The following is a 24,976-nucleotide window of genomic DNA, read 5'->3' as shown; positions in this document are numbered from 1 at the left end:
GAGAAAAATTCCCTTTCTTTTTTTATGGTGAAACGTTTTGGTGAGGACAACACCAGACGGCATCATTTTTCTTGGCAATGTAGGAAAAGTTATTTCTGTCACGAAGTTGTCATTTCATGTTCAGTGGCAGAAATGTCATTCAAGTCATTTCCGTTAACGACATCAACGTTTTCAGTGACAGATTTGCAAAACGTGTCACTTTGTACAGCATTGTGGTTTATGTGTTTGACAAATTGCCATTTTCTCCATGACGACCAAAAAACCTAAATAAAATTTAAAATTGCTGAAGCGGTTTTGATGCCTCCACGCGCTCTTAATTCTTATCCTTTTGTCCTCTGTAATAATAATAATAATAATAATAATAATAATAATAATAATAATAATAATAATTATAATAATAATAATAATAATGTCGGAGAAATAGAAATCTGACCCAGATAACTTCATACTCAATTTGGAGTAAATGTACCATAAATTTTATCCTAATTTATTCATTCGTTTTTGATAACCAAATTCCGGAGTTTCTCCCTTGTTAATGTGGTACCGGTACTTGGGTCTTAGATGGTACTGAAAGCTTATATACTTTATCGTGATCCTATTATGTTTTAAATTTCGAAGTTCTCTTCGAACATTTATCAGAGTAATTAAGGATCAAAGTCCAAGGAAGGATAAGAATGAAAATATGATCAATTACCAGTTTATGACGTTTTGAGTTATGTCACCAGAATATGGCAGAAATCAGTTCTGTTCCGTAATTTTCTTTATTCCTGTGTATTCTGCATTCATGTCATTTTTTCGTCCTGAGAACACGTTGGGCTCATGTTCACTGGTGTTACGTAACAACGTATCAAAAACGAGAAACCTCTTCGTTCCCTGCTTTTCACCAAGTCGCTCAGAGGCAATGCATCTGAAAAGTCATGTAATTATTCCACCAACACAGCCGATATAGACGCCATGCTTTCAGCTCTGTTTATTTTTCCGTCTTGAAAATAACTCGAAGAACTCTTGACGTATTCCAACGAGATTTTGGTGGCGGGAAAGAATATAAGCCTAGATATAGTTGATAATATTTCTTTATTTATGTATTTATTTATTTTTTGCTTTCTTTTTATTTATTTTTTTGTGTGTAATTTGACCTGAGACATTTATAGTCGTGGTGCTGGTTGCAGTGTTGCGTTGCTAATCTCTCTCTCTCTCTCTCTCTCTCTCTCTCTCTCTCTCTCTCTCTCTCTCTCTCTCTCTCACATACACATACACACACACACACACACACACACATACACCTCTTCTTGTATGACATCTCTCATATTTGAATTTTCTGTGAGATTTTTCCATACTTTGATTATTTTGTTTTTCTGTTCCCCTGTTGCTTATCCCCACGATCAGGGTCACCTTTCCCTTTATCTTCCCCAGTCCTTCATCGTTTTATCTCCTCCCCCTCTCCCTTCCTTCCCTCCCGCTTTCCCCCTTCCTCCCCATATCCCATTATCCTTCTCCATACATCCATCTTCCTCTCCCCCTTGTCCGTAACCTCCAAAAGAATTCATTCCCCCCTTCCGTCCCTGTTCCTGATCCTTCCCCAAGGGTGTCCGTTTTTTCCCCACTGACTCATCCCCGTAATATCCCCTTCCCCCTCCTTATTCATTGCTTATTCATCGGTCTCCATCCTTCTTAACCTCGAGGATTGAAAGGAGTGATGGCAGATGGACAGTAAGGGACTCGCCTTGCTTGCACCGAAGACTGTCTCAGTAATTGGAAATTATATATTTATCTACTTAATTATTTATTTATGTACTTACTTGTTGTGTAAATTGGTTTTTGTTTACAAAACGTCGGATTTTGCACGATAAACTTTTTAAGATTTAACCATGTTATGGACTGTCAACTCTCTTGTAGTTTGTACCTTATAGTATATGGCGTATTGTATTACAGTTACTTTTTGTGTTTTATGTCGGTCAAGTATTGACAGTCTTTTTCAAGTTCCTTCATAGGACACACGTTTTCTTCTCTCTTCATAAAAGGTAGTTCTCTTCCGTGAAAGCTTGCACAGCAAACATTAAGGTTAAGATTAGTATGCAGGTTTTCATAATAATAACAAAAATAATGATAATAATAAACTAAAAGGACCCGAAAAAATTCTCTGCTGATAGAAGCGTGATCTCAGATCGGTAATAATTGTAAATCATGACGAAAATGTCATATCGAACTCCTCATTAAATGAGTAACATGGAAAAAAATCCATTTTTGAAATTTAAAATCAGTGAGATATTGCCCAGATCTATACCGTTTTAGAATTATTTAAGTAATGGTCATGGGGACATGGCTGAGAAAGAGGATTCATAATAATAATAATAATAATAATAATAATAATAATAATAATAATAAATTCTTTTTGCAACGCCCTGGGCCGGTTTGTCAGGACCGTACCAAGTTAATCTCCGTAACGGTTATTCGTGATTGATTGAAAGTCAAACTTTTAATAACTCAATCTGAACTTTTGTCAGAACCGTTATCTGAAAGTCGTCCCGTCACTTTTTTTTTTTTTTTTTTTTTGCCTTTCTTTTTCGGGATGCATTTTGAGCAGGAAATGAACAATAAAAAAATCAAGGCACAAAAATGCATCTTCTTTTTTGGATGGTGCATAATTGCTGACAAGTGTGGAAAAAGGTGTGTACTTTATTTAAACAGTGTTGTGTGCTCATTCTTTTCTTGGTAATGACTGCTTGGTAGTTTTGATGTTTTCTTTCTTAAAACCTGTGTAATCATTGCTTTTGTCATTGTAAGCTCCTTAATTGGTCTTTTTTCATGTAGGTGTGATTGTGTAATTTTTAATGTTTTTTTTTATGAATTGAATAAATCGTGCTGTGTGAGATGATTTTCATCAGGTTTTCCATTACAAATAACAGTAGCGAATGTTATGTTACCAGCTTCAGGGACGTTGGCAACGGTCAGGCTAGTTTTGTCATTTCAGATTAATAAGTTTTTAATTTTATAAGATTACTTTATGCATACAGCGCGTTCTATATTCATGCCGGCTGCCACAAAAAAAGCTTCTTGCAGTGGAGTGTCATTTTGAGCCAATTTCTGAGGTTTGTTTATATTCACTGTTTCTGTTGATGCATACACACACACACAAAGCCTGAAATAAGTAACATGACCAGATTTTATATGCTGTGTAATGTACACCTATTTGCATCAGTAGTATGAGCCTTCTTGTTCTATTCGTGGAAGTGATGTTTAGTCTTCATTACGAGTATGAGGAAACATAGTTGCATCAAGAAGAAGAAACCCGTGGGGTTAGGGCCTATCCATATCCATCTCCAAATCTGACCAGCATTTTCATGACCCATGGTCCATCCCGCCTCAAAATACCTTTTAATCCATCAGTAACTTCATGAGATATCTTGTGGTTTGACAAACAAACTTGCTGGTAGATAGAGAGACGTTGATGAATACATAACTTTTAACTTCGTCTTTTCTCGTTGCGTAAGAAAATGTTTCTCGCTTGAGTCTGTATTTCTTTTACTCATTCCGTTCACATTTTAAAGGTTATCTGTTCACATTCATAGTCTGAAATATATATAGGATTGGGTAATGTCAAGCCCATGCTTAAAAGCATTTAAGAGTCTTGTGAACTACTTGATTAAGTGACTTGAAAAATGAATGTCAAGGGCCATGGGCTTCTATTCTGGGTTATCTCCCTTGACAACAGATACTTACAGTGACTAGTTTTATCTGCTTCCAGTCGTATTACACACACACACACACACACACACACACACACACACACACACACACACACACACTACCTGGCATCTGCCATACTTGATGTTATCGCCGAGTCATGTTCCTCGCGTAGAGCGCTTTTTCTCGTCCCTTGTGTATCGAGAGAAGAGATGGCGAGCTCGACTTCTCGGCTAAACCCCCTTTAAAAAAAAGTCCCTTCGCTCCTCCTCGTGTATGTTGATGCTTCTTTTTTTTCATCAGGATCATTATGAAGTTTTTACGTTTGTATGGATAATTATAGCGTATTTATATAAAAGATGTTTTGGACACTTACGTTTTAGTATGCAAATGCTTGTACGGAAAACGGGAGTGCATTTATGTACAGACAGTATGTTTGTTTGTAAGTGTGAGCATATACGTGGACTTGCCTGAGGGAAGTGATTAACTAATTGCAAAAAGAATTTGCCTAATACTGAAATGTTCTCTCTCTCTCTCTCTCTCTCTCTCTCTCTCTCTCTCTCTCTCTCTCTCTCTCTCTCTCTCATGAAAAGCGGTACACTTTCAAACATAATTGTCTCGCAAAGGAATGCATTTCAAACAGGTGTTTGTCGCTTATTGAATGTGCGATGTCCCATAGCAAGTAGTACTTACCTCTCTCTCTCTCTCTCTCTCTCTCTCTCTCTCTCTCTCTCTCTCTCTCTCTCTCTCTCTCTCTCTCTCTCGTTTAAATTTGTTTTTAATATGTTGTAATTGATTCAATACTTTTTTGTTGCAGAATAGTTTTGGCCTTAGGAGTGGTTAACTTTCTGGATATGACATTTTTCAGTAAAGTGTTTTTTGTTCAGAAAATTTCTCTCCCGAATTATTGATAGATTTAAGTGAAATTTTAAGAAAGGGATAACAGTGGGACCAAGAAGATCTGACCAGATTTTGAGATATATCTAGATTCAAACCTTGGAGTTTTGTCCCCCCACCCCCAACAAACACAGCTGTGATATGCACTCAGAAAATTGCTTAGCATTTCCATACTTTGGTAAAACTGCTGTACAGTTCGAATTAACTGCCCTTGCTAGAGCACTTGTATTCGAATAAACGATACCTTTCTTGAGACGTCTTAACCAAGAGGATTGACCCACAACTGTTCATTAGGTCGTTGCTTTTCCAACTTCTTTCTTCATTTATTCGCTAATTTTGCTGATTGGGTTTTATTTATGGCTGGCAATTTATAATCCAGTTGCTTCCTTTTTTTTCCTTGCGAGTGTGGCCACACTCCTGTTCACCTCAATTTCCTCCCAAAAGTTGCCTGCCCTGCCGGACTGGTCTCAGTCTGTGTTGTGACGTGACGTAAGTTACATGAAACAAAAAAAGTCCTACTTGTATGCGTGTTTGAAGCGTCACTTCGGCCCCTAGCTGCGCCCACATTTTAGCCTTTTAATTTACCTCCATTCCCTTGTCTTTTCGTTACATCTTGCCGTCCAACATCTTTAACCATTACTTATTAGTGCAACTGTGGTGTTTCTTCAGTTCCACCTTTGTATTTTTGTACTTTATCTCCTTTATTTTATGGATTTGTTTTCTGTCCAGCCACTCCAAATTCCTCTTTTCACTTTGTCTTAAACGCTGAATGGCCGAAAGTGCCCCATTGCTTGGCTTGACAGCCTCAGTTTTACAAAATCAAATCAGTCCTACCGGCATTCTTTTGTAAACAATGAAATCAAGTCTAAAAATTGTGTATTTGTGTCCAGCAACTTGGCACATAGATCGAAAGTATGTTTAATAAAACCAATATTATACTAGATGATTCTTCATACGCATTATTTTTTATGGTTAAATATATTTTGGTAGATTTGCTGCGCATGTGTTTTTAAGACCGCAGTGATGTTCGTGCAGCCGACCCCGTGACATAGAGGTTTGTAACCAAAGTACAACAGCTACTTGAACGGTGAATCATGCCGGACTGGAGAGGGAAGGTTCCTGCTAAATTAAAGGTGGTGTCTTGGTCGCCCTTGTCCAGCTTCTGCCTTGTTTTTATATGGTGTACTCCCAGGGGAGCTTGCAGCGTTTTCATGTGGTCGTCTTAATTCTCTCTCTCTCTCTCTCTCTCTCTCTCTCTCTCTCTCTCTCTCTTTTTTTATATGTTTTTAACTCTCGAGGGATTCATGGATCTTTCTACAGTTTGTAACATTTCATGTGATCGTCTTAATTCTCTCTCTCTCTCTCTCTCTCTCTCTCTCTCTCTCTCTCTCTCTCTCTCTCTCTCTCTCTCTCTCTCTAATGAGAGACTTCTTATATGTTAAAGGTCATATGAATGACAGAAAAAATCCTTAAGACAATATCGTTAACACCATACAGGAAGAAATTTATCATGTGTTGATTTTCATATGTTATAACAGACTGCCTTCAGGAACAAACACTGTTTGTGTCATAGAGAGAGAGAGAGAGAGAGAGAGAGAGAGAGAGAAGAGAGAGAGAGAGAGAGAGAGAGAGAGATTTTCAAGAACTGGTGACGTGTTACAGAAGCATCTACAGCATACATCACAAGATGTATTACTGGATATTGCTAAATCCATTATATTAATACACGTGAGTGGTAGATTCCTATATTTTCCTATTGTTGTGGGGAATCCACATCAGTAGCATCCTATAAGGAAATGAGCTTGGATGTTTATAAAATGGTGAAAAGTAAAATCATCTACTAATGAATGGGAGAAACAAAGAGCTTACAAGAGTAATCAGCGTAGATGCAGGGAGTCTAGCTACTTATTCCCTAGTCCAAACCCCTCCATTTCATGCATATTGTTATATTCCGTATACCTTAGAAAGCTATCATTCATTATAACCCAGCAAAAGCGGGCAAAACCTACGACGCTGTGGTAATGTGAAGGGCGAAAGGTTTACGATGATTTGTAAAGTTTAGGTAAGAAACTAGTGTAGGCTTGTGAGCAAGTTCGTCAGTGAATTTAGTAAGAAAACAAGGACACGTTTTGTCCTGCTCAGTGGCTTTGCTTAGTCCTACGGACTCTTACAATTAGATGATCGCAGACGCGACGACGTCAGATTGGCGAGTGAGATACAGGGCCAACAGTAGAAAAGTTGAAGGAAAAAGAGAGTCCAAAGGGACCGACGTTCTCCAAAGGAGAGACAGTAAAGTAGGACACCAGAAATCCAGGAGATAACCTCAGCTAAGAAAAGGAAGATATTTATGAGGAAGAGGGAAAGTCTTACCAGATTTGCAAAGGTGCTCATTTTGCTGAAGTTGGAACCAGACAAACACATCTAGCATCATCGTTTATACCTAGAATCCAGCCTCTCCTGTTCAGTAATGTTATAATTGCAGTGTTCCTCTCATCCTTGTTTACGCTGAAGCGGTTTGATGGATATGTAGACTGGCAAGCCAAGCACTACGGCACTTTCGACCAGTTAAAAAAAAAAAAGAATGAGTTAGAATGGGTGAGCAGAAATGGTCAAGAAAGGAAGCGGAAATGGAGGTAAACTTAAAGGCTGAAAAGTGGGTGCACCGAGGGACCGAAGAGACGCTGCACCTACACTTTAGTAATGCCTACAATGTACCACGTAAGATGCACTGACGGCACTAACCCCCTACGGGGAAGAGAAAGGGTTCCCAATAAAATTCTCATCACTAACATCAATATATTTTAGTTACATGAGGTTATGAAATGTTAATTGTAAAAGCAGAATTTTCCTCGAAAATTCTGATTTAAAAGCATACTTTCATCTCCATTGTCAGTCTATAAGCTAATGTACCTTGCTAATTTCTGTATTGTAGCCAAAAATACAGAAAGATTAGAATTCACCGCTTAGCGCTAAACGTTAAAGTTGATAGAAAGCTTACCAGAGAAACAGCTTTAACTGTTTCGGAAAGAAAAAAATGAATCCAGACTGTTGGACCAAATGATTCGGTCAGGCTTTGATGCCTCTATCGGTGGTTCGATACCAGATATCGAAAGAAATGGCTCGCATGACGCCGCTTTGGGGCTTAAGTTGGCAGAGTATGGTTACCTTTTCTTTGCCCTTTTGTCACTAATTCCTTATTTATTACCGACCCCCTTCGTAATCAGGTGTCATTTCCTTGAAGGCGTATAATCTTTGTCACTTTCATCATTTTCTCTCTCTCTCTCTCTCTCTCTCTCTCTCTCTCTCTCTCTCTCTCTCTCTCTCTCTCTCTCTCTCTCTCTATATATATATATATATATATATATATATATATATATATATATATATATATATATATATATATATATATATATATATATATATATATATATATATATATGGGGATATATGTATGAGGTTCTGTGTGTGCGTGTGTATAAGCACACACATTTATTGTGATATGTATGTATGTATATATATATATATATATATATATATATATATATATATATATATATATATATATATATATATATATACTGATGTTGTAGGATTCTGTGTGTGTATTAATCTTCCAATTCCTTAGTGGCCAAATATGTGCAGGTATTTTAATGTAGCAAAATATTTTTATATAGTATTTTCATGGCTGAAGGTTTAACTGCAAAATCAGTTTACATATTGCCCCTTCCCCCACCTCTCTCCCTCTCTCTCTCTCTCTCCATATTTACGTTAAGTACATATCACTGGTGGATAATTTACACACATACATATCACTGGTGGATAATTGCCCCACCTCCCTTGTTTACTTGAAAGATTTGGGGAATTTTATAGTTGGTGTTGACGAACAATTGGAGGTCGGTCGTTGATGTTTATCCAAAGGATTTCCAACGCCACAGTACAGGCAAATGAGGGACGACCCTCGATTATGTATCAGAGCGACGTACTTTTCCTTTTTCGCGGAATTTTTTAACGCCGACGTATAGTCGTAAATCTCCCGAATTGGAGCGCTTCGGACGTTAATGTTTATTCAAGGGTGAGAGAAGTGTTTTGCAAAGCAAATGGTTTAGGGAGGTTTTTTCATATTTCTTTTCGTGTGTGTGTAATCTTCGAGTGATTAATGAAGTTTACGCTCTTTCGAAAATGTCTTTCTTTTTTTTAATCGTTGGCGGTGTGTATGTAAAGAAACACAAACCATATATATATAAACATAACATATATATATATATATATATGTATATATATATATATATAATATATATATATATATTATATTATATATATATAGAAATCATCAAACACAATCACGTGTGGAACGAAATAAATTCTGACTACGTCAGGGATATATATATATATAGTTGGAACCTGAGGCATGTGTAGGCGCTGCAGGAATTATATAGTTTTTATATGGCCCACCAGGCAACATTTATATTATCGCTGTGTGTCAAATCATCAACACACAATGTGTGAGAAATAAAGAGAGAGAGAGTCGAATGAAGAAAAGTTGACTTGACTGTTCATGCCTTTCCCGCCTGAATCGGGTTGGTTTCTTATTTGCATTATTAAAGAAGTTTATTATTGGCTGGTTTAAGCCAGTGAATCGGAGAGAGAGAAAGAAGAGAAGAGAGAGAGAAAGAAGAAGCTGCTCAGTTTTTCTTATTGCATTATTAAAAGAAGTTTGTTATTATTTATTATTGTTATTTATTGTTTAAAGTACAGTTTAAGCCAGTACAGTTTACAGTTTTAAGCCATGAATCAGAAGAGAGAAAAAGAGAGAGAGAGAGAGAGAGAGAGCCAGTGCGTGTTATCCCATTGGCAGGTGATTTCAAGGTTAGTCGCTTGGCACAGGGTAGCTTCTTTGTATTAGCGGCAGGCTAATGACGTTGGTAGCAGTATGTTAGTGGTATTGAAGATGCACATGCAATATAATAGTGGAAGGTTATTTGACGTAGAATGCAATATAATTAGAGGTTATGTGACATAGAACAGTTTCAGTGAACGATTATAGCAAGTTTTGTAAGGATTTAACACCCTTTACTTGTGTAATACATAAGGTAATCCTTTAATTTCATATAGTGCTGTTTTATGGGTGTGTGTGTGTGTGTGTGTTTTATGTATAAAATAAGATTAATTTTAAACGAAAGTCTGGGAAATTGGTGTTAACCAGCGGTAAAGTCTATATATTGAAATTGGCATTCTGCTTGAAAAAGTCTACGGACTTAGTGTTCCACGTTTAACTTACTGGTGTTTGTAGTCGCTTTTCAGTTCCATTCGCGCAAGGATTTGATGGAATAGTGATTCCAGTTATCTAGAGTGGTTCAGAAACATTCAGTCCATAAAGCTACCAGTTTGTGAGTTTTTAAATCTGTTTACGAAAATAAAGGTTTGCTTTTAAACACTGAAATGGGTTAGAGAATAAGATACTGTATAGTAATTTCAGTGTAGAGCCGTAGACCAATGTGTATGAAAGTTGATGGTTCTCATAGAATGAATAAATATAAATAAATTGAAGGATATGCCATTGAATTTTTTCCTTGTTTTCCAATAAAAAGTTAATGTAACTTGAAAGATCCTTTAAAGATTCGTTGCTCGCAGTTTTCCTATTTTGGAAGACAAAGTAGTATGATCAAACCAAACTTCGTAAACCTGCTAATGGAGGTAAACGAATAAGCATAAAGAAACGGAATAATGATATTACAAAGATCATTTTCAAAGAGAATAAAAAAAAATTATGAAGAGAACATCTAAACTTAGTCACCACATTTTGTTAGAATTATCGATGAGACCTTCAAAAATTCTGAAGAATATTTTTGTCTGATCGTAAAGAGAAATTTGCCTTGTGAGAGCTGAGCTACCGTTCTTGCTTATTCCAGTTGAATATGAAAAAAACGGTACCTCGTCCTTCACTGAAAATGTATTAGTCAAGAACACGAAAAAAGAATGATAATTTCATAACTGTCGTCAGAATATTATAAAATAAAATTCAGTGTTCGTCCTGACAATAATAATTTATGGATGTTAAAACTTACAGGCAGCTAAGCATGTTATATGTCATTTTCGTAATTGGAGCCAACAGTGAATGTCAATTCTGACAAATTCCTCAAGGAAATGTTATCAAAATCTTCAACAGTTTAAGTTTACATGTCTATAATTGCAATTTATTCGATAAAATGTAGTTTTCTAAAGTGTAAAACATTTAGTCCAACCTTGTGATATTAAGGTTTTCGATTGAAAGGTTTGGTTAAACAGCGTAATAATAATAATAATAATAATAATAATAATAATAATAATAATAATAATAATAATAATAATAATAATAATCTATCCCTTTTCATTAGTTGACAATACTTTTAAAGATTTTTCTTGCAAAGTGACATTTTCAACTTGGTTTTATGATAGATGTGTCGTCCATCCCTTGACAACAGTCACACCAAAACGAATTTTTTCTAGTGCATAAGAAAATTCCTTGAATGTAACTGAACTCTCGATTCAGTGATGCTTTATAGAAAATGAAATTTGTCAGGTTACTAAAGGTAATACTCAATAACACCCCTTGGTATAATAAACACAGTTTTAACACCCTTGATATAACAAACACAATTTGATATTGTTATTGTAGGAAGAACATTTCACGCCGTTGTTTTCTTCGCAGAATAACCATGACTGGAAAGATATCACACACCATTTTAGTCGTCCATACTCACAGTTCATTATATGTCTTATAGCCAACTTTATATATATATATATATATATATATATATATATATATATATATCATATATATATATATATATAATATATATATAATATATGCCTGATTTTCTCATAATATATAGCACTTTTTCCCAGTTTTCATGTCATTTTTATTAGCATTCAGTTTTATGGAAGCATGTGTACGAAGTTAATGGTACCTTCAACTTATGTAATAGGAATATGTGCACATTTTGAGTTCCAGTTTAGGTGTCTTAATTCTCTATTCAGAATTAAATTCCCCCACGAGCAGTGTATACATATGATCCGAGGTTGACCTAAGTTGTTCTCATACTAACCTTGCTTTTCAGATGAGGTGGACATCCTCGGTTATGGGAGCAACCAGAGTGACACCGATGACCATTCGTCCATCCAGTCATCTGCAAGCGATGGGGGAGTCACCGTCTCCACTCGCCGTCTGACTATTACGGAGCCCCCTTCACATGCCCTCTAGGTAGTCTTCCCCCCCCCTCCCCTCCCTCCCCGTCCTCTTTTTTATTATCATAATTTTTTTAATGTCTTGATATTCTCTTTGTGCATCCCCCGTCAAAATTGCACCGGCATTATGTGTATGTCCTTATCTGTCTATTTTGTAATGTCAACCTTTCAGGGTGTCGAGTCACTGAAGGGTTTCCACGACATTTCGTGAGTTAAGGAAGAGTTGTTTAGGTTTTGTTGTGGGTGAAGATCCACCATGTTTAATATTGACCCGATGATGTGCTCTTGTATTTTTGAGCAATTGCTTGCAAACCAGCTTTGGCCTAGGAACAGGAAGGGTGAAAGGGTCTGGCTCATCCTTATCCTACATGTGTAGAGGAGAGTTCCCTAGTTAGCTAGAAACCGTATCTTCCCTGAACTTCATTCAGTTAAGGTGGCAGTAGCTACAAAGTCGAGTTTTGATTCCCAGAAGCAAATGTTGAAGAGAGGGAAGTTATAATTGGTAGGTCGTAGAAGAGGCTTAGCATTTATATTACTTGAGGGACACACAGGACTTTATGTTGAAAGAGAGAAGGAGAGTAGCTGCAATCCAAATGAAAGGGAGAGAGAACGCTAGACTTCTGGTAATTGAAGCAGACATTTACGGGGAGTACATAAGAACTGTGCTACTCAGTGCAACAGAAACATGGGCACTGATAAGGAAAACAGAGATTTTGATAAGGTATTATAGTACCTTAGAGTGTTAAGATTAGCTGCCTGAGTGTAATGGAAAAAATCGTATTACAGATTAGGTTTTGGTAGAGAGATGTGGTATCAGGAGCCAGGAAAAGACTGAAATCTTGAAGATTGAGATTGTTTGAACATGCGATGAGGAGGGATGGAGTGTATGAAAGTAGCAGCACGAAGACCTGCAGGAACGCTCAGGAAATCATGGGAAGATGTGATAGGTGCAGACCTAGACCTGGTAGGAGTTCTGGCAGAAGGAGTATAGGACAGAGAGTAGAGAGAGAATTCATTTTGCATCTAACCCTCTGATGGGAAACGTTCACATAAAAACGTTTATGGCGATAATGATTGAAATAGAGGCTATACAGTCAATTTCTACAAGTCTTCTTCATTTTGAGTGTTCATCTAACAAAGTTTTGTAAGGCAGTGTTCCATTGAAAAATAGTAGCTTTCCTCAGCAGGGAAGAAATACATGAAACATTTCCATCTCTATGAAACTGTTAGAAGATTGCAGTTTTAAAAGCCTTCTTGGCAGCCATGGAAGCCATTTCCATTTCTCAGAGTGTGTCTTGTTTCTTCTGTTGCTGATTAAGGCCCCCACACGGTTTAGATTCCCTGGTTTGTATCCTATAGGTATCCCTAGTAGGCAGTACCTCGGTTATTTTATTCAGAAATTTGTCAGCCAGATAACCTTTTATGAAACTGTTTTATCCTTTAAACAGTTTGATGGTTTTAGTGTACTTCAGATTTGTTGTGGATGGATTTTTGCACCTAAAATTTGGTGAGTTTTAGGTGCAAAAACTCATGTCATTATCCCAGCTAGAAATATGTTATTTATGCTTTTTGGCTTAATATTTACGTGCTTGGAATATTGTTTTCCCATTGTATGTGACTCATCTTTTGTTTCCTTACTCAGCAGAACTGAAACAAAGGCAGTTTGTTTGATCAGTGATCCCTACCTTTCTTGCGGTCAAAGGTGGCATCTGTGTTTATCGCCTATAGGTTCCTTTTCAGTCATTGTTCCACTCTTCCACTAAGCACAGGTAGAGGGCTTCTGTCATGTGAGCCTTGTAATACTCATTGGGTCAGATGTATTGTCTCTGCTTTTCTGTCACTTATCATGTTTTCCCGCTTTTGTAGCAAAATATTTGATGTTGCTGGGAAACAAACGGGTGACAAAACAGATATTGCAGTGTTACAGGTACCCAGTTAAATTCTTTTCTTCATATACTGTACATTTTAGAAAAATTAGAAGAGCCCGGAAATTTGTCATTATTAGGTTCTTATTGTCCATTGATCATTGTGCATTATATAATGCAATTTTAAATGTATTATCACATTTGAGAATGTACCCAAGGATGGAGATAGTAACTTTTCCATTTCTTCAACCTTCAGACAGTCATTGGTTAAGAGCTATGCTATAGTAGGCTGTTATTCCTTATTGTCTCTTAATCATGTGTTAGGTGTTACAGAAATTGTATACTAAGTTTGTGTAACTCAGTAATCACCTTATACAGTACTGTATAATTATGCTGTTTACCACCGTCCTTGGGAATGCAAACATATTGTAATTTATCCTTCCTTTGCAGGTAGTGGCAGTCTTGTAGGAGTGAAGAGTCGCAGTGGTACCAAGCAACATTGGATCTGACACAAGACTTTTAGATACTATGGTGATATAATGAACTCTATGAAGACTCCTTTAGTGATGAAAGCTAACAAATCTCATTACCAAGAACAGAGGGAGAGAGAGAGAACACAAGTACAGCATAGTTCAGTCCTGTTACCATTTCCTGTATGAAGCTAGAACTCCTCCACCCGACTTCTATTTCATGACATGTCTGATCCATCAGTTTGTTTAGATTTTCTTGATATTTATTTTTTTAACCTCCAAGGAATAAGAATAGAAATTTCCTCTTACACCATGGTATCAGAAAATCTTGTCTGCTGGTTTGAGAGATGAAGAAGCAACAAAAAATAAATAAATAAATAAATATATATATAAAGCACATTGTTATCATTGAAGATGTGAACTTTTAAATGGTGGTTTTTAAATTGTATGTGAGCACTTGTAGAGAAGTGTTCGATGGATGCGTGATTGCTGTGCAGATATTTAAAATATTTTGCTTATAAAAGGCAGATGTGAAGTATTTAATAAGGAAGATGTGTAAATTTTTTTGTCAGATGTAAGATCGTTTTATCATGTTCAAAAATACCCAGCCCTTTCTTCCACCCAACCAATCCAGAAGAAGGGAACAAAAACGAAAACACTTACTCTGTACTGTACACATGAGTGCATAGTAGCTTTGTGTTGGACTGGTGTAAAGGAAAAATCCGTTCTAGTCACATTAAAGATTTTCCCAAAATGAATACCACTGCATTATCAGTGATATTCCATTTAGTTGCTTCTATTCAAACTATGGAATAACAGCAAGAGTTTATATATTTTTTGATAAGGCAAGAAGGTTATTATAAAAATGGTTGGTAGTACATCCAAATAAATAAAAGGCCACTGACTTGAAAATAATAACAATGATAAGTAAACTACTATTGTTGAGAATATGGAAGGTTGGTGTTGGCAGTGTGTCCTGCCTCCCGCCAACCTCTTCTTCTTTCATCATCCGTCTTGGACAAAATGTGTTTCCTTAATATTTTGCGTACTGTGAGTACCAGCTGATAAATTCTTTCTTATCTGGTAATGTCCTTTAAATTTCAATAAGACGTAGAACGAATATCTTCCTGATGGTTTTTCGTAGTCATTGGTAGTGCAACAATTTGTCCATGATGGAAAACTGTCGAGTCATCTTACTAGTAACCCAATCCACTGTGGAATGTGTCAACAGATCTCCACCCCCTTCCCTTAAAATGAAAACAGAAAAAAAATAAAAAAAAGACTGCCCAGGGGTCCCCCTCCTTCCTTCCTTCCTTCCTTCCTCCTTGAAAATCCTCACATTATAGTTTATAGGTTTATAGTTGTGATATTCTCTGGCTCATTCCTGTTAACCTTTGCAATATTTTATATTTTTATTCAAGTCTCATATTTCGCTGCACTGTTTCTGCCCTGAAATTATGAATCTATATATATAATATATATTATAAGCACTGTACTACACCTTATGTGTCAAGGTGAAGCCAGAACCAAACAGACTGTTTTTAACATTCATATTTCAGTATTTCATCTGCCATTGTGCGTCATTAATGCAATATTTAAAGAGACTTTTTCTTACTGACACGAAAGAATGAAGGCGAGTTGGTGCTAAACAAATGGATTTTTATTTATTATTATTTTTTTTGCAAGTGTGGTCATGTTTTACTGCCAGAATAACTAGCATAGTGACTGGATTCGAATTGAAATCTTAGCAGATGCTAATACTGCAAATCAAATAGCTGTGATAGACCTTTATGGAATGGGACTGAAATGTGTACTGTATATACTCTATATATATGCACACATTCATATGTTTATGTGTATATATGTCCACATTTATATAACTATATATTGCATATACACGTAACTGTGTACTTGCAACACATACAAGTTATATACATGTTTTAATCCACTGGATACACGCACACAAACATGTAATTATGTAGGAAATATATACACGTGTACAAACTTACAGATAAGAATTGTATATATACTGTAAGCTGTATATGTATGTGCACTTGAATGTATATTGTATGTATTTACACAGTATACTGTATAGCTACAGTATTCATATATCTACAATATGTTTATATGTACACATAGATATACAGCATATGTATATGCTTATGAATACACGAGTCTGTAAGTGCATGTATATATATAGATACTTATACTGTAAAATGAGAATTAATGCAATAATACTGCCATCTTTTAACTGCCATAAATGAGAATGCAAATATTTCTTCCACAATTTTACTGGATCCCCATAGTTTGCTTATACTGTGTTTATCTACAAACTATAGTACACTATATATTTATCTGCTTAGGTTCTGGCCTGGCCTACATGATTAGATCAAACTCTTTTGATATTGTATTTTGTAATTTAGCTGTGAAAGTTTTGCTAGCAAGGCTCCGATGATGGGACGCCTGGGCCATGTCTCTTGTACAGTGTATATACTGACTAGTACAACAAGTAGAGTCTGGACACAGGGTACCAGCCTTTTCCACTGGACTCCTGGTAGCTTTAATTTCTGCTAATTCCATAGGATTTTCTCATTTATATTCTTTATATTTTATTAGATTTTATTTATTTTCATTATTGTATCTGTAATGGGATTGGCTTGAAATGCTCCAGTGAATTGTCATTTCTTTTTAGTACACCCTCCCTCCCCAAAAAAAAAGTTTATGTATATTGATTTAGCTTGTAGCAGATTTTAGTTATAGATTTTATTGTAGAGAAGAACCTTATTGAAGAACCTTACTGCCCTACTTTAAAGCACTCAGTGTGAAAACAGTGAGACCTTGTTCTTACAGACTTTAATACCATTTGCAGAAGCACGCACACACCTCAGGACACTTGTCCATGTATGTGAGCCACTATGTGCATGTATGGTAATCTACCATGTGTTCATAGATTTATGTGTACCTGAGGTGCTGCTTGTAAATGTTGTGGCCACAAGCCGTCCCAAGAGGTATTGGGTGGTGCTCATACAATTTCTTGAAAATTGCTATCTTGTTCAATATTAACCTAGGTGTGTGGACTTCGAAAATGACATTTCCTCTAAGGCCTGCACTTGTTTTAAACACTAATTAGTGGTAATTAGTAATTTCTTTATCAGTGCTCCCTTAGCTTCAAGAATGTTCATGTGTAGCTGAGAGTAAATGCTAATGTGTTATGATAAACAAATACAAGCCTTACAAATTTTCCTTTAACTTCTGCATTTTTTCTTCTCTAGTTTCTGCAAACTCCTTTCATCGATATGTCATTTCTATGCACCACCCAAAGCCTTCCAAAGTAAAAGAGTTCTGGCTTGGCTTTCCCACAGAAAAAAGAATAAAAGTAACCCCATGTTAAGCTTAGATGTGCAATAATTGTTATTGATAAGCTGACATTGTTAGATTGACCTGCAATGGAGTACCACTGGCAAAGCAACAGTATCCTGTGCACTCTCAGGAATTTTCCTCAATGGATTGAAATCTACGCCACATTTCTAGAAACTATATATCTATGAATTATAGCTTGGGTATCACTGAGCTGTGAAAGTAACATACTAAACTTCTCTACATACATCGTTATTGTTGTCATTTTTACAAGTGAGGCTTCTATAAGAAAAATTAATGACAAAACTTACCTTTGTCATGCATTTGCCATGATTTGGTTTCAAATCAAGAAGAGATATTTCCCTAGTGATAAATTAAGTTAAAAAGTGTTTGTGGGTAAATTGTTAGCATAAGTCTTCATGACACCATTACCCACAGGGCCTTCAATGTTACTGTAGTCAGTCGCTACCAACCAGCTGTACTATACTTGTGCTGCCAGGCTACAGATTATCTAATGAAGAGTTACTAAATAAAAGAGGTTTAAGAATGTTTCATCTTAAATATTAACTCATTGTACCATTAGCTTCAGTGGATGTCACGGCCCCTAGTACTGTAGACCTGGCATCACAGTTTATATTTGACTCTGAATGTGAGTGGAAATTGCATATTTTTGCATCTTTCACTACCACCTTACCAAGTATTTTTGCATACCTAAATTGGAGTTTTATTCCAGTTGTTATGCTTTCAGATCAGGTGAAAAGGAACTTCTGTATAAAAAGATTTGCACCCTGTTTCATTTTTAAAATGTTCTAAGATGTACTGAAAGTATTGTATTGAACTGAGGATTTGACTGTCGTACAATTCTGGCTGCAAATAACTTTTAAAACCACGATGTAAGACTATCTCTTTAGTCTTGTGTAAGATATGGTACAGGTGCTTCAGAGTCATCTGCGACACTGAGGTTCTTCCCTCTATTACTTTAGTTTGATCTCGTGAGATGCCTGGACAAAATGCACACCCTTACAACAAGCACATGTGTGAAGTGCCCATTCACAGCAGTGCAGAACCCAGACTCAAACCAACAGTGAACATATAGCGTTTTGGGACAGTTGTAGTGTGCATTATGTCATCTGGTGCCCACCCGAGCACACTGACAAGTGCAGCCATGGCCAAAGTGCCCAAGGCCCATCACCTGTCATCACCATTCCTTATCATTATTGTTCCCAATATTACTTCTGTGTAAACCTTGACAGAGTCAAGAAGCACAAATGATGTGTAAGAGAGCAAAGAGATTTCTGCTCTTTAAGAGTTGAGAGAATGAAATATAGTTGTGCATAAACACTAGGGCGATGGTGGTGGCGGCAGGTGGGTGGTGATGTGTACACCTTTATCCTCAACGGAACAGTGGGGTGGGTGCTCACAAAAAATGTACAAAATGAAAAAATTGTTCATATTGTGTCTGAATGTGTCTTGCCCTTTCTAATTCCTTCGCAAGCTATGCAGGAGACGGGGTAAGTACTATATTATCATCTCAGCAGGATAGGGTTTAAAAAGTCTTTGAATTATGCTACAGTGGAGGCTACTCGAATCCCACTGCCTCTTCACGATACCCCGTACCCTAGCATTGCTGTAGGTAGAAGTGCCCAATCCTTGTTCCTTTAATTGTATTAATTTCTCCTATGTGTTGGATTGTCTGATATGCTTCAGTCATCCATAGAAACACTCAATGCAAAAACAAAAATTATCATCTGTGTCTTAACATTTCATCCACCCTTGCCTCAGACCTGTCAACAAAACCTCTGCATCCAGTTCAGAAAAAATACAAAAAAAATATAAAACAATCCAATAACAACTAATCCATGTGTGCTTGTGATGTTCACTACTTAACTGAAGTGGGGCAACTAGTGTTGTCCACTGAGCAGATGTTTACCATAAATAGGGTTGACCATGCTTGACTGAGTGGCTTGGCCCACTATTTCCACTGATAATCGAGCCTAATGCTGATCGAGGTATATCTACTGATGGAAATATAGTATTGCTGAATAGAAATTATTTTTTTGTGAATGTGTTTGATTTTGTGTGTGTAAATTTTATGTTCATTTGCTTTTATTTATAATATTAATGAAAATCTTTGTACTGTACATGAGTATTTCATTGTGAATTGTACTTGATTTGGACTGATTGCATATGCATTGAAATACAGTATAAATGATGTTACAGGGAGGGACTGGCTGGAAGATGTAGACATAACACTTATTCTACACTTCTTTTTACTGAATATTTTTATTATTCTTTTAATTTTACAAAGGCTGGAAAAAAACTGAACTTCTAAGTAGCTTTCCTTTGGCAAGAAGGGGACATTGATGTTTTATGCGGCATAATGGAGAGCCTTTGTGTTCACATTGACAGGCTTGTTTGTGTTTTGTTATGTTATCAGCATTCTCTCCATCTGACTTTGAAGATCCTTGATGCTATGTACTGAAAAAAACTTGTTTTTTCTTCAACTGGTGCAGGTCAGTCGGTGTTCGTTCACTTTTTTTCAGATTTTTCATGTTTTAAAGTGATGATGAAAGTTTGGTTCTTGACATTTTTAGCAATACACATTTTCTCACTTAGTTTTTGTGATATCTCCTGCAAGTATTTTAAGACTAGTTTTATCACTCGATATTTACAGATCTATCTAACAATTATTCGAGACCAATTTTACTCAGTAAACCTGTTATGAATTGACTCATATCTTTCCCGTAATAAGCACGTAACAACCCGTCCACAAGTATAGGAAGAAATCCCAGTTCCTCAGAGTTAAAAGAAGAGTTAAGTGAACATCCAGTGACATACATAATTACAGCAAATCGTGACTACAGTATAAAAATCATGCACTGTATTTCATGATAAAGGGGATATCCTCCTTGTAAATTGCAAACTTTTGGACATCTTTATGATTATATAAAAATTACATTAAATTTACTTATGTTGTGAATAAAAATAAAACCGTCCTTGGCAACGTGTGCCACCGTAAATTTGTTTGGAGACTATAATTGTGGGAAGAACTGATGAGACTAATTGTAAACGAGTTGCATAGAAACCTCTGCAGCACGAGAGCTAGGATAGTTGAATTTACAACACAGGGATAGGACTTAGCAGGCTTCCAGCCAACGCAAGATTAACCTTAAGCCCTCCAAAGCAATTATTAACATTTGTATTAAAAAGTTCTATTCTGGCTGTGTCCAGCCAAATCTCGACCATCAGGTTCCAAGATATTAGTGGAAACCGAAACAGTCACTCACTAGCCCACGATCCCCTTCTGTCAATAGATCAGCTCCACAAGTTGAACCCGCTATGTGTCGCAAATACCATTAATGTACATATTTCTGGTAACTGTTGTTTCTGTTCTACATGATTTTCTTGAATCTAAAATAAAAATAATTTGTGTATATATGTTTCATTGTCCCATCTCTGCAGTGGAAAGAAGTAAGCATTCCAGTCTCCTGTTTCAGAAGACAAAGTTTGAAGAGAAAATTAATAGCCTACAGTACTGCTTGGTAGTAACCATCTTTGTCAGGTAAGTATCCAGACTGCTTTGTGGATCATCTTGCATCCCACTAGAACTTTTGAGACCAAGAGTAGTAATATAGGATAAATAGGATAGGTGCAGTGTCATTACCCGATCAGTCCCGTAGCTGGAAGGAAAACTATACATGGTATCTTTCTTTACCATAATTTTTCACATATTCTTAGCTTCTCTGTTTGTATACTGTATGTAACCCTTCAAAAATACAAGCCGTATTATTTTACTTAAGTTTAAACCAAATAATGACCAGTAGACTTGATCATTATTAACTTGAGTTTCCTCATATACAGAAATTCTGGCTCAGTAACTCGCTGGTCTTGTAAAAGTTAAGTATACCTTAGTTTAATCAGACCACTGAGCTGATTAACAGCTCTCCTAGAGAGGGCTGGCCCGAAGGATTAGATTTATTTTACGTGGCTAAGAACCAATTGGTTATCTAGCAACGGGACCTACAGCTTATTGTGTGCAAAATAACATAACATCGTATGCAGCATACAACAGAATATATGAAACATAAGGCTCACATGTTGCAATTTATTTGGACGCATGCTAGTCTTCATTAATATAGGATTTTCTGCAGTATTGTCTAATGAAACAAGCCAGTTTTCTTTACCCAATAATGTATCTTTTCATAGCAGAATTGTTTTCAGCATAACCAGCGGTTAAATTTTATTTAAAACATGCCACCACAAACTCGTAATTGTCAATGAATTTTAGGGCTCTGGAGACCCTTCAGAATTGTGAAACTGAATACTGTACCTCTTTTCCCAACAATTAATTTTTAATTCTGCTCTGTAAAATATATGAAGAGAGCGTAAATGTAGTACATAATTTTCAAACAACACACTTCATCAAGAGGTATCTATTCATTGACTTGAGTGAGGATAGAAAGAATTCAGTAACTATGTCACATCAAGCTCTTAAGATCTGCTTGGAGATATATTCGTTCTTAGTACAGTCCTGCAGTTGTGGACATGCTCTTTACTTCGAGTAGACAAAGTTCTCGTGAGCAGTTTCAGCACAATCCAGCAGTCATGATCACTCTTGGTTCATTTTCAAAAGTTTTTAAGCAACATGTTCGTTTTTGGTATTCTCCCTGGTATGTGCTGTGCTATACACGCTAGGAAATGCAAGGATGTAGAATAAATCGAAACCCTTTTCTTTGGAGGAAATTTAGAGATAAAGACGTTGATTAGTGCTAACAAGTGATCATACATCAACTTTCTACCTACAGACAGATGAGAGTTGGGAGTCAGTACATGTAGATATTTCTTCTAGAATTATAACTATATCGTATATGTATATATATATATATATATATATATATATATATATATATATATATATATATCAGCCATCTCGTATTTGGGCCCGACAAAAGACTATGCTTCCAAAGTATATAACAATATATCTGATAGCCGTTCTGTGGACATTATGTCGAACTGGGTTGCTGCCATCTGGATGGGAGTATAACTCAGCCACTGGACATTTTTCTGAACTCACAGCCACTCTTACGCTTTAGAGTCTGGTAAAAAGAAACGGAATGCTTGTGGTAGTGACTCAAGATTTTGAAATAGGCATTTCTTGTAAGAACCTATATTGTGCCAGAGTTCTCCCTTTGAAAAGAACTTTTTGCAATGTTGGAGAGAGTATCACAAGTTCCTCAACATATAGAAAAGAATAATTAACCTTTACGAATTTGGTGGGAATAATTTTAAGATTCAGGACAGATCAATTTCTTGAGCCTCCCAAACTGATCATCGAACATAAAACTATTTTACTCGTAAATTTCAAGATCCCCCATGTAATGAGGTGGGGTTACTCTTACTAAATTTACAAAACGTGGTCAACAGATGTGGGCTCTATAGGTGATCGGATAAATGTAAAAATATGGCGGTAACTGAAATCTTGTAGTAAAAGAAACGCGGTGAGTGAACCGCGCGATGTCTTTGTTGATCGTTGCTTGTACGGATCCGAGTCAAAGGAAAACTTCAGTAATACTACTACAAAACACACGCAGACTACGTCAGCCTAGGCCCTAGAGTTACTTTGAATCAGTTGACATCTGGCGACTGAATGTGATGGTGATAGTTAATTAACTGACAGTATTGTTCGTGTGATGGTGACGTTAATTAACTTATAGTATTGTTCGTGTGATGGTGACGTTAATTACTGATAGTATTGCTCGTGTGATGGTGACAGTCAATTAACTGAGAGTATTGTTCGCGTAAATGGTCGAGGAATGCCAAGTCTATCGATGAAGATGAGAATTAGGTGAAAAATACGAGCACTTTAAGAAGTATCGAGGCCCTACAAGGTGAGACCCAAAACAGTCAGTAAAATCAGAATACCTAAAAAAGAGAGCGCTCTGTCATTCCTGTACCTACGGACACAGAGGCCAATGACAAAATCGGAAAGCCCCCGGGACTAATTACAGAAAGTAAGTAGAACTCGAATGCGATGACACAGTAATGAAACGGTTATACAAGTTTTTTAAGGCATGATTAAATATGAAATATAGCTGCTTTATATAGCATGATTGTAATATCTAGTATGCTTAAAATATTAAGGCATGAACTGACCGGTCAGCTTTTGGAGAGGTGGTCAATAAAAAAAAGAATACTAAATCTTTCCTGCTAAAAATTCAGTTGTATCCAATTTACTTTAAAAACTTCCAGAATTGTCTTGAAACGGGATCCAGTGTTTAGCTTAAAAAGAAAAAAAACTATATCCCTGTCAGCGTCACTGTGAATTTATGCATGATTATAATTTTAACTACAAAACTAGAGTAGAAACTTTTGTCCTTTATCTTTTAGACCCGTCTAACAGAGCCGTACATGTTTTATGAACGTGCTTGCTTCACAAGATGTGCAGTGTTTATTATCAGAGCGTTTGCCGATTCACGAAATCATGGCATATATTAAAGCGTGTAATGATTTTAACAACGAGTCAACATTGTCAGTGTTTAGCCATTAGACTTAACTGATTTGATTTTATGAAATTTAGACTGTCAAGCCAAGCCTTGGGGAGCTTTCGGCCATTCAGGGCTAAAGACAGAGAAAAGAGAGAAGAGTTAGAGTTAGACAGGAAGATAAAGAAATCCAGATAATAAACGAGATGAAGTACAAGGATCTAAATGTAGAACTTGGGAGAAACCCCCATTTGCGCTCAGAAGTAATAGTTAGAGAGGTTGGACAGCAAGACTAAAGAAAGGAAGCGGGAATGAAGATAAAGTCAAAGTACATGTACGTGCAGCGGAGGTCCAAGGGGACACTGCCGACGCCATTTAGTAATGCCTACAGTGCATCACGTGAGTGCACTGATGGCACTAACCCCTCCCCCATTCTTCTTGGGCCATTAGTATATGATTATGAGCAATACTACTCGAATGGTTACTTCCCTTTATTGTTGATACTGATAGCTATGTTGTGGAGTTAGTTCCTTTATTAAGAAACTTCCAATTGTAACCTAGATATTGGCAATTTTATCACATAGCCTACCTGTTTAAAGTATATTATCATGGTAAGTTATTGATATTGACATAGAAACTTGTATGTATTATGTGACTACATTTATTATCTATTCAGTAACAATATCTAGTTGATTGTTTCAGTAAAGCCAAGCAAATAGACCGAGTTCGTATAATTAGATTTAGGACTCATATAGGAATCACTCAAAACCGCGCGGTTTCTTACGGGTAGTCACTACGCAAATTAAATATCAATATAACTAATTATGTGTCGCAATAACACAAATTAGAGAGAAATCCCCTTGGAGGAAGAATATGGAGCTAGACTGCATGACAAGTTCCTCGTTGGGCGCGCGGGTTCCGTTCTCAGCTACCACTCTGTTGGTCGCGAGTTCGAATCTCCGACCAGCCAATGAAGAATAAGGGAAATTTATTTCTG

The 24,976-nt window shown here is 36.5% G+C and overlaps 1 protein-coding gene across 3 annotated transcripts in view; it reads left to right on the top strand.

Moving 5' to 3' along the window:
- The window catches only part of LOC136835180 (max dimerization protein 1-like), a 672,429-nt gene extending 657,894 nt beyond the window's left edge, over positions 1 to 14,535 (top strand). For all 3 annotated transcript variants that reach the window (XM_067098401.1, XM_067098400.1, XM_067098402.1), the window contains 2 exons: positions 11,679 to 11,821; positions 14,121 to 14,535. In XM_067098401.1, coding sequence (XP_066954502.1) covers positions 11,679 to 11,821 — 143 coding nt within the window. In that variant the 3' untranslated portion in view covers positions 14,121 to 14,535. The remainder of the gene's footprint in view (positions 1 to 11,678; positions 11,822 to 14,120) is intronic.
- Positions 14,536 to 24,976: the final 10,441 nt, after the last annotated feature.

This window comes from Macrobrachium rosenbergii, chromosome 55, assembly GCF_040412425.1.
Source record: "Macrobrachium rosenbergii isolate ZJJX-2024 chromosome 55, ASM4041242v1, whole genome shotgun sequence".
Taxonomy (NCBI): domain Eukaryota; kingdom Metazoa; phylum Arthropoda; class Malacostraca; order Decapoda; family Palaemonidae; genus Macrobrachium; species Macrobrachium rosenbergii.
This window is presented reverse-complemented; position numbering and strand designations above follow the sequence as displayed.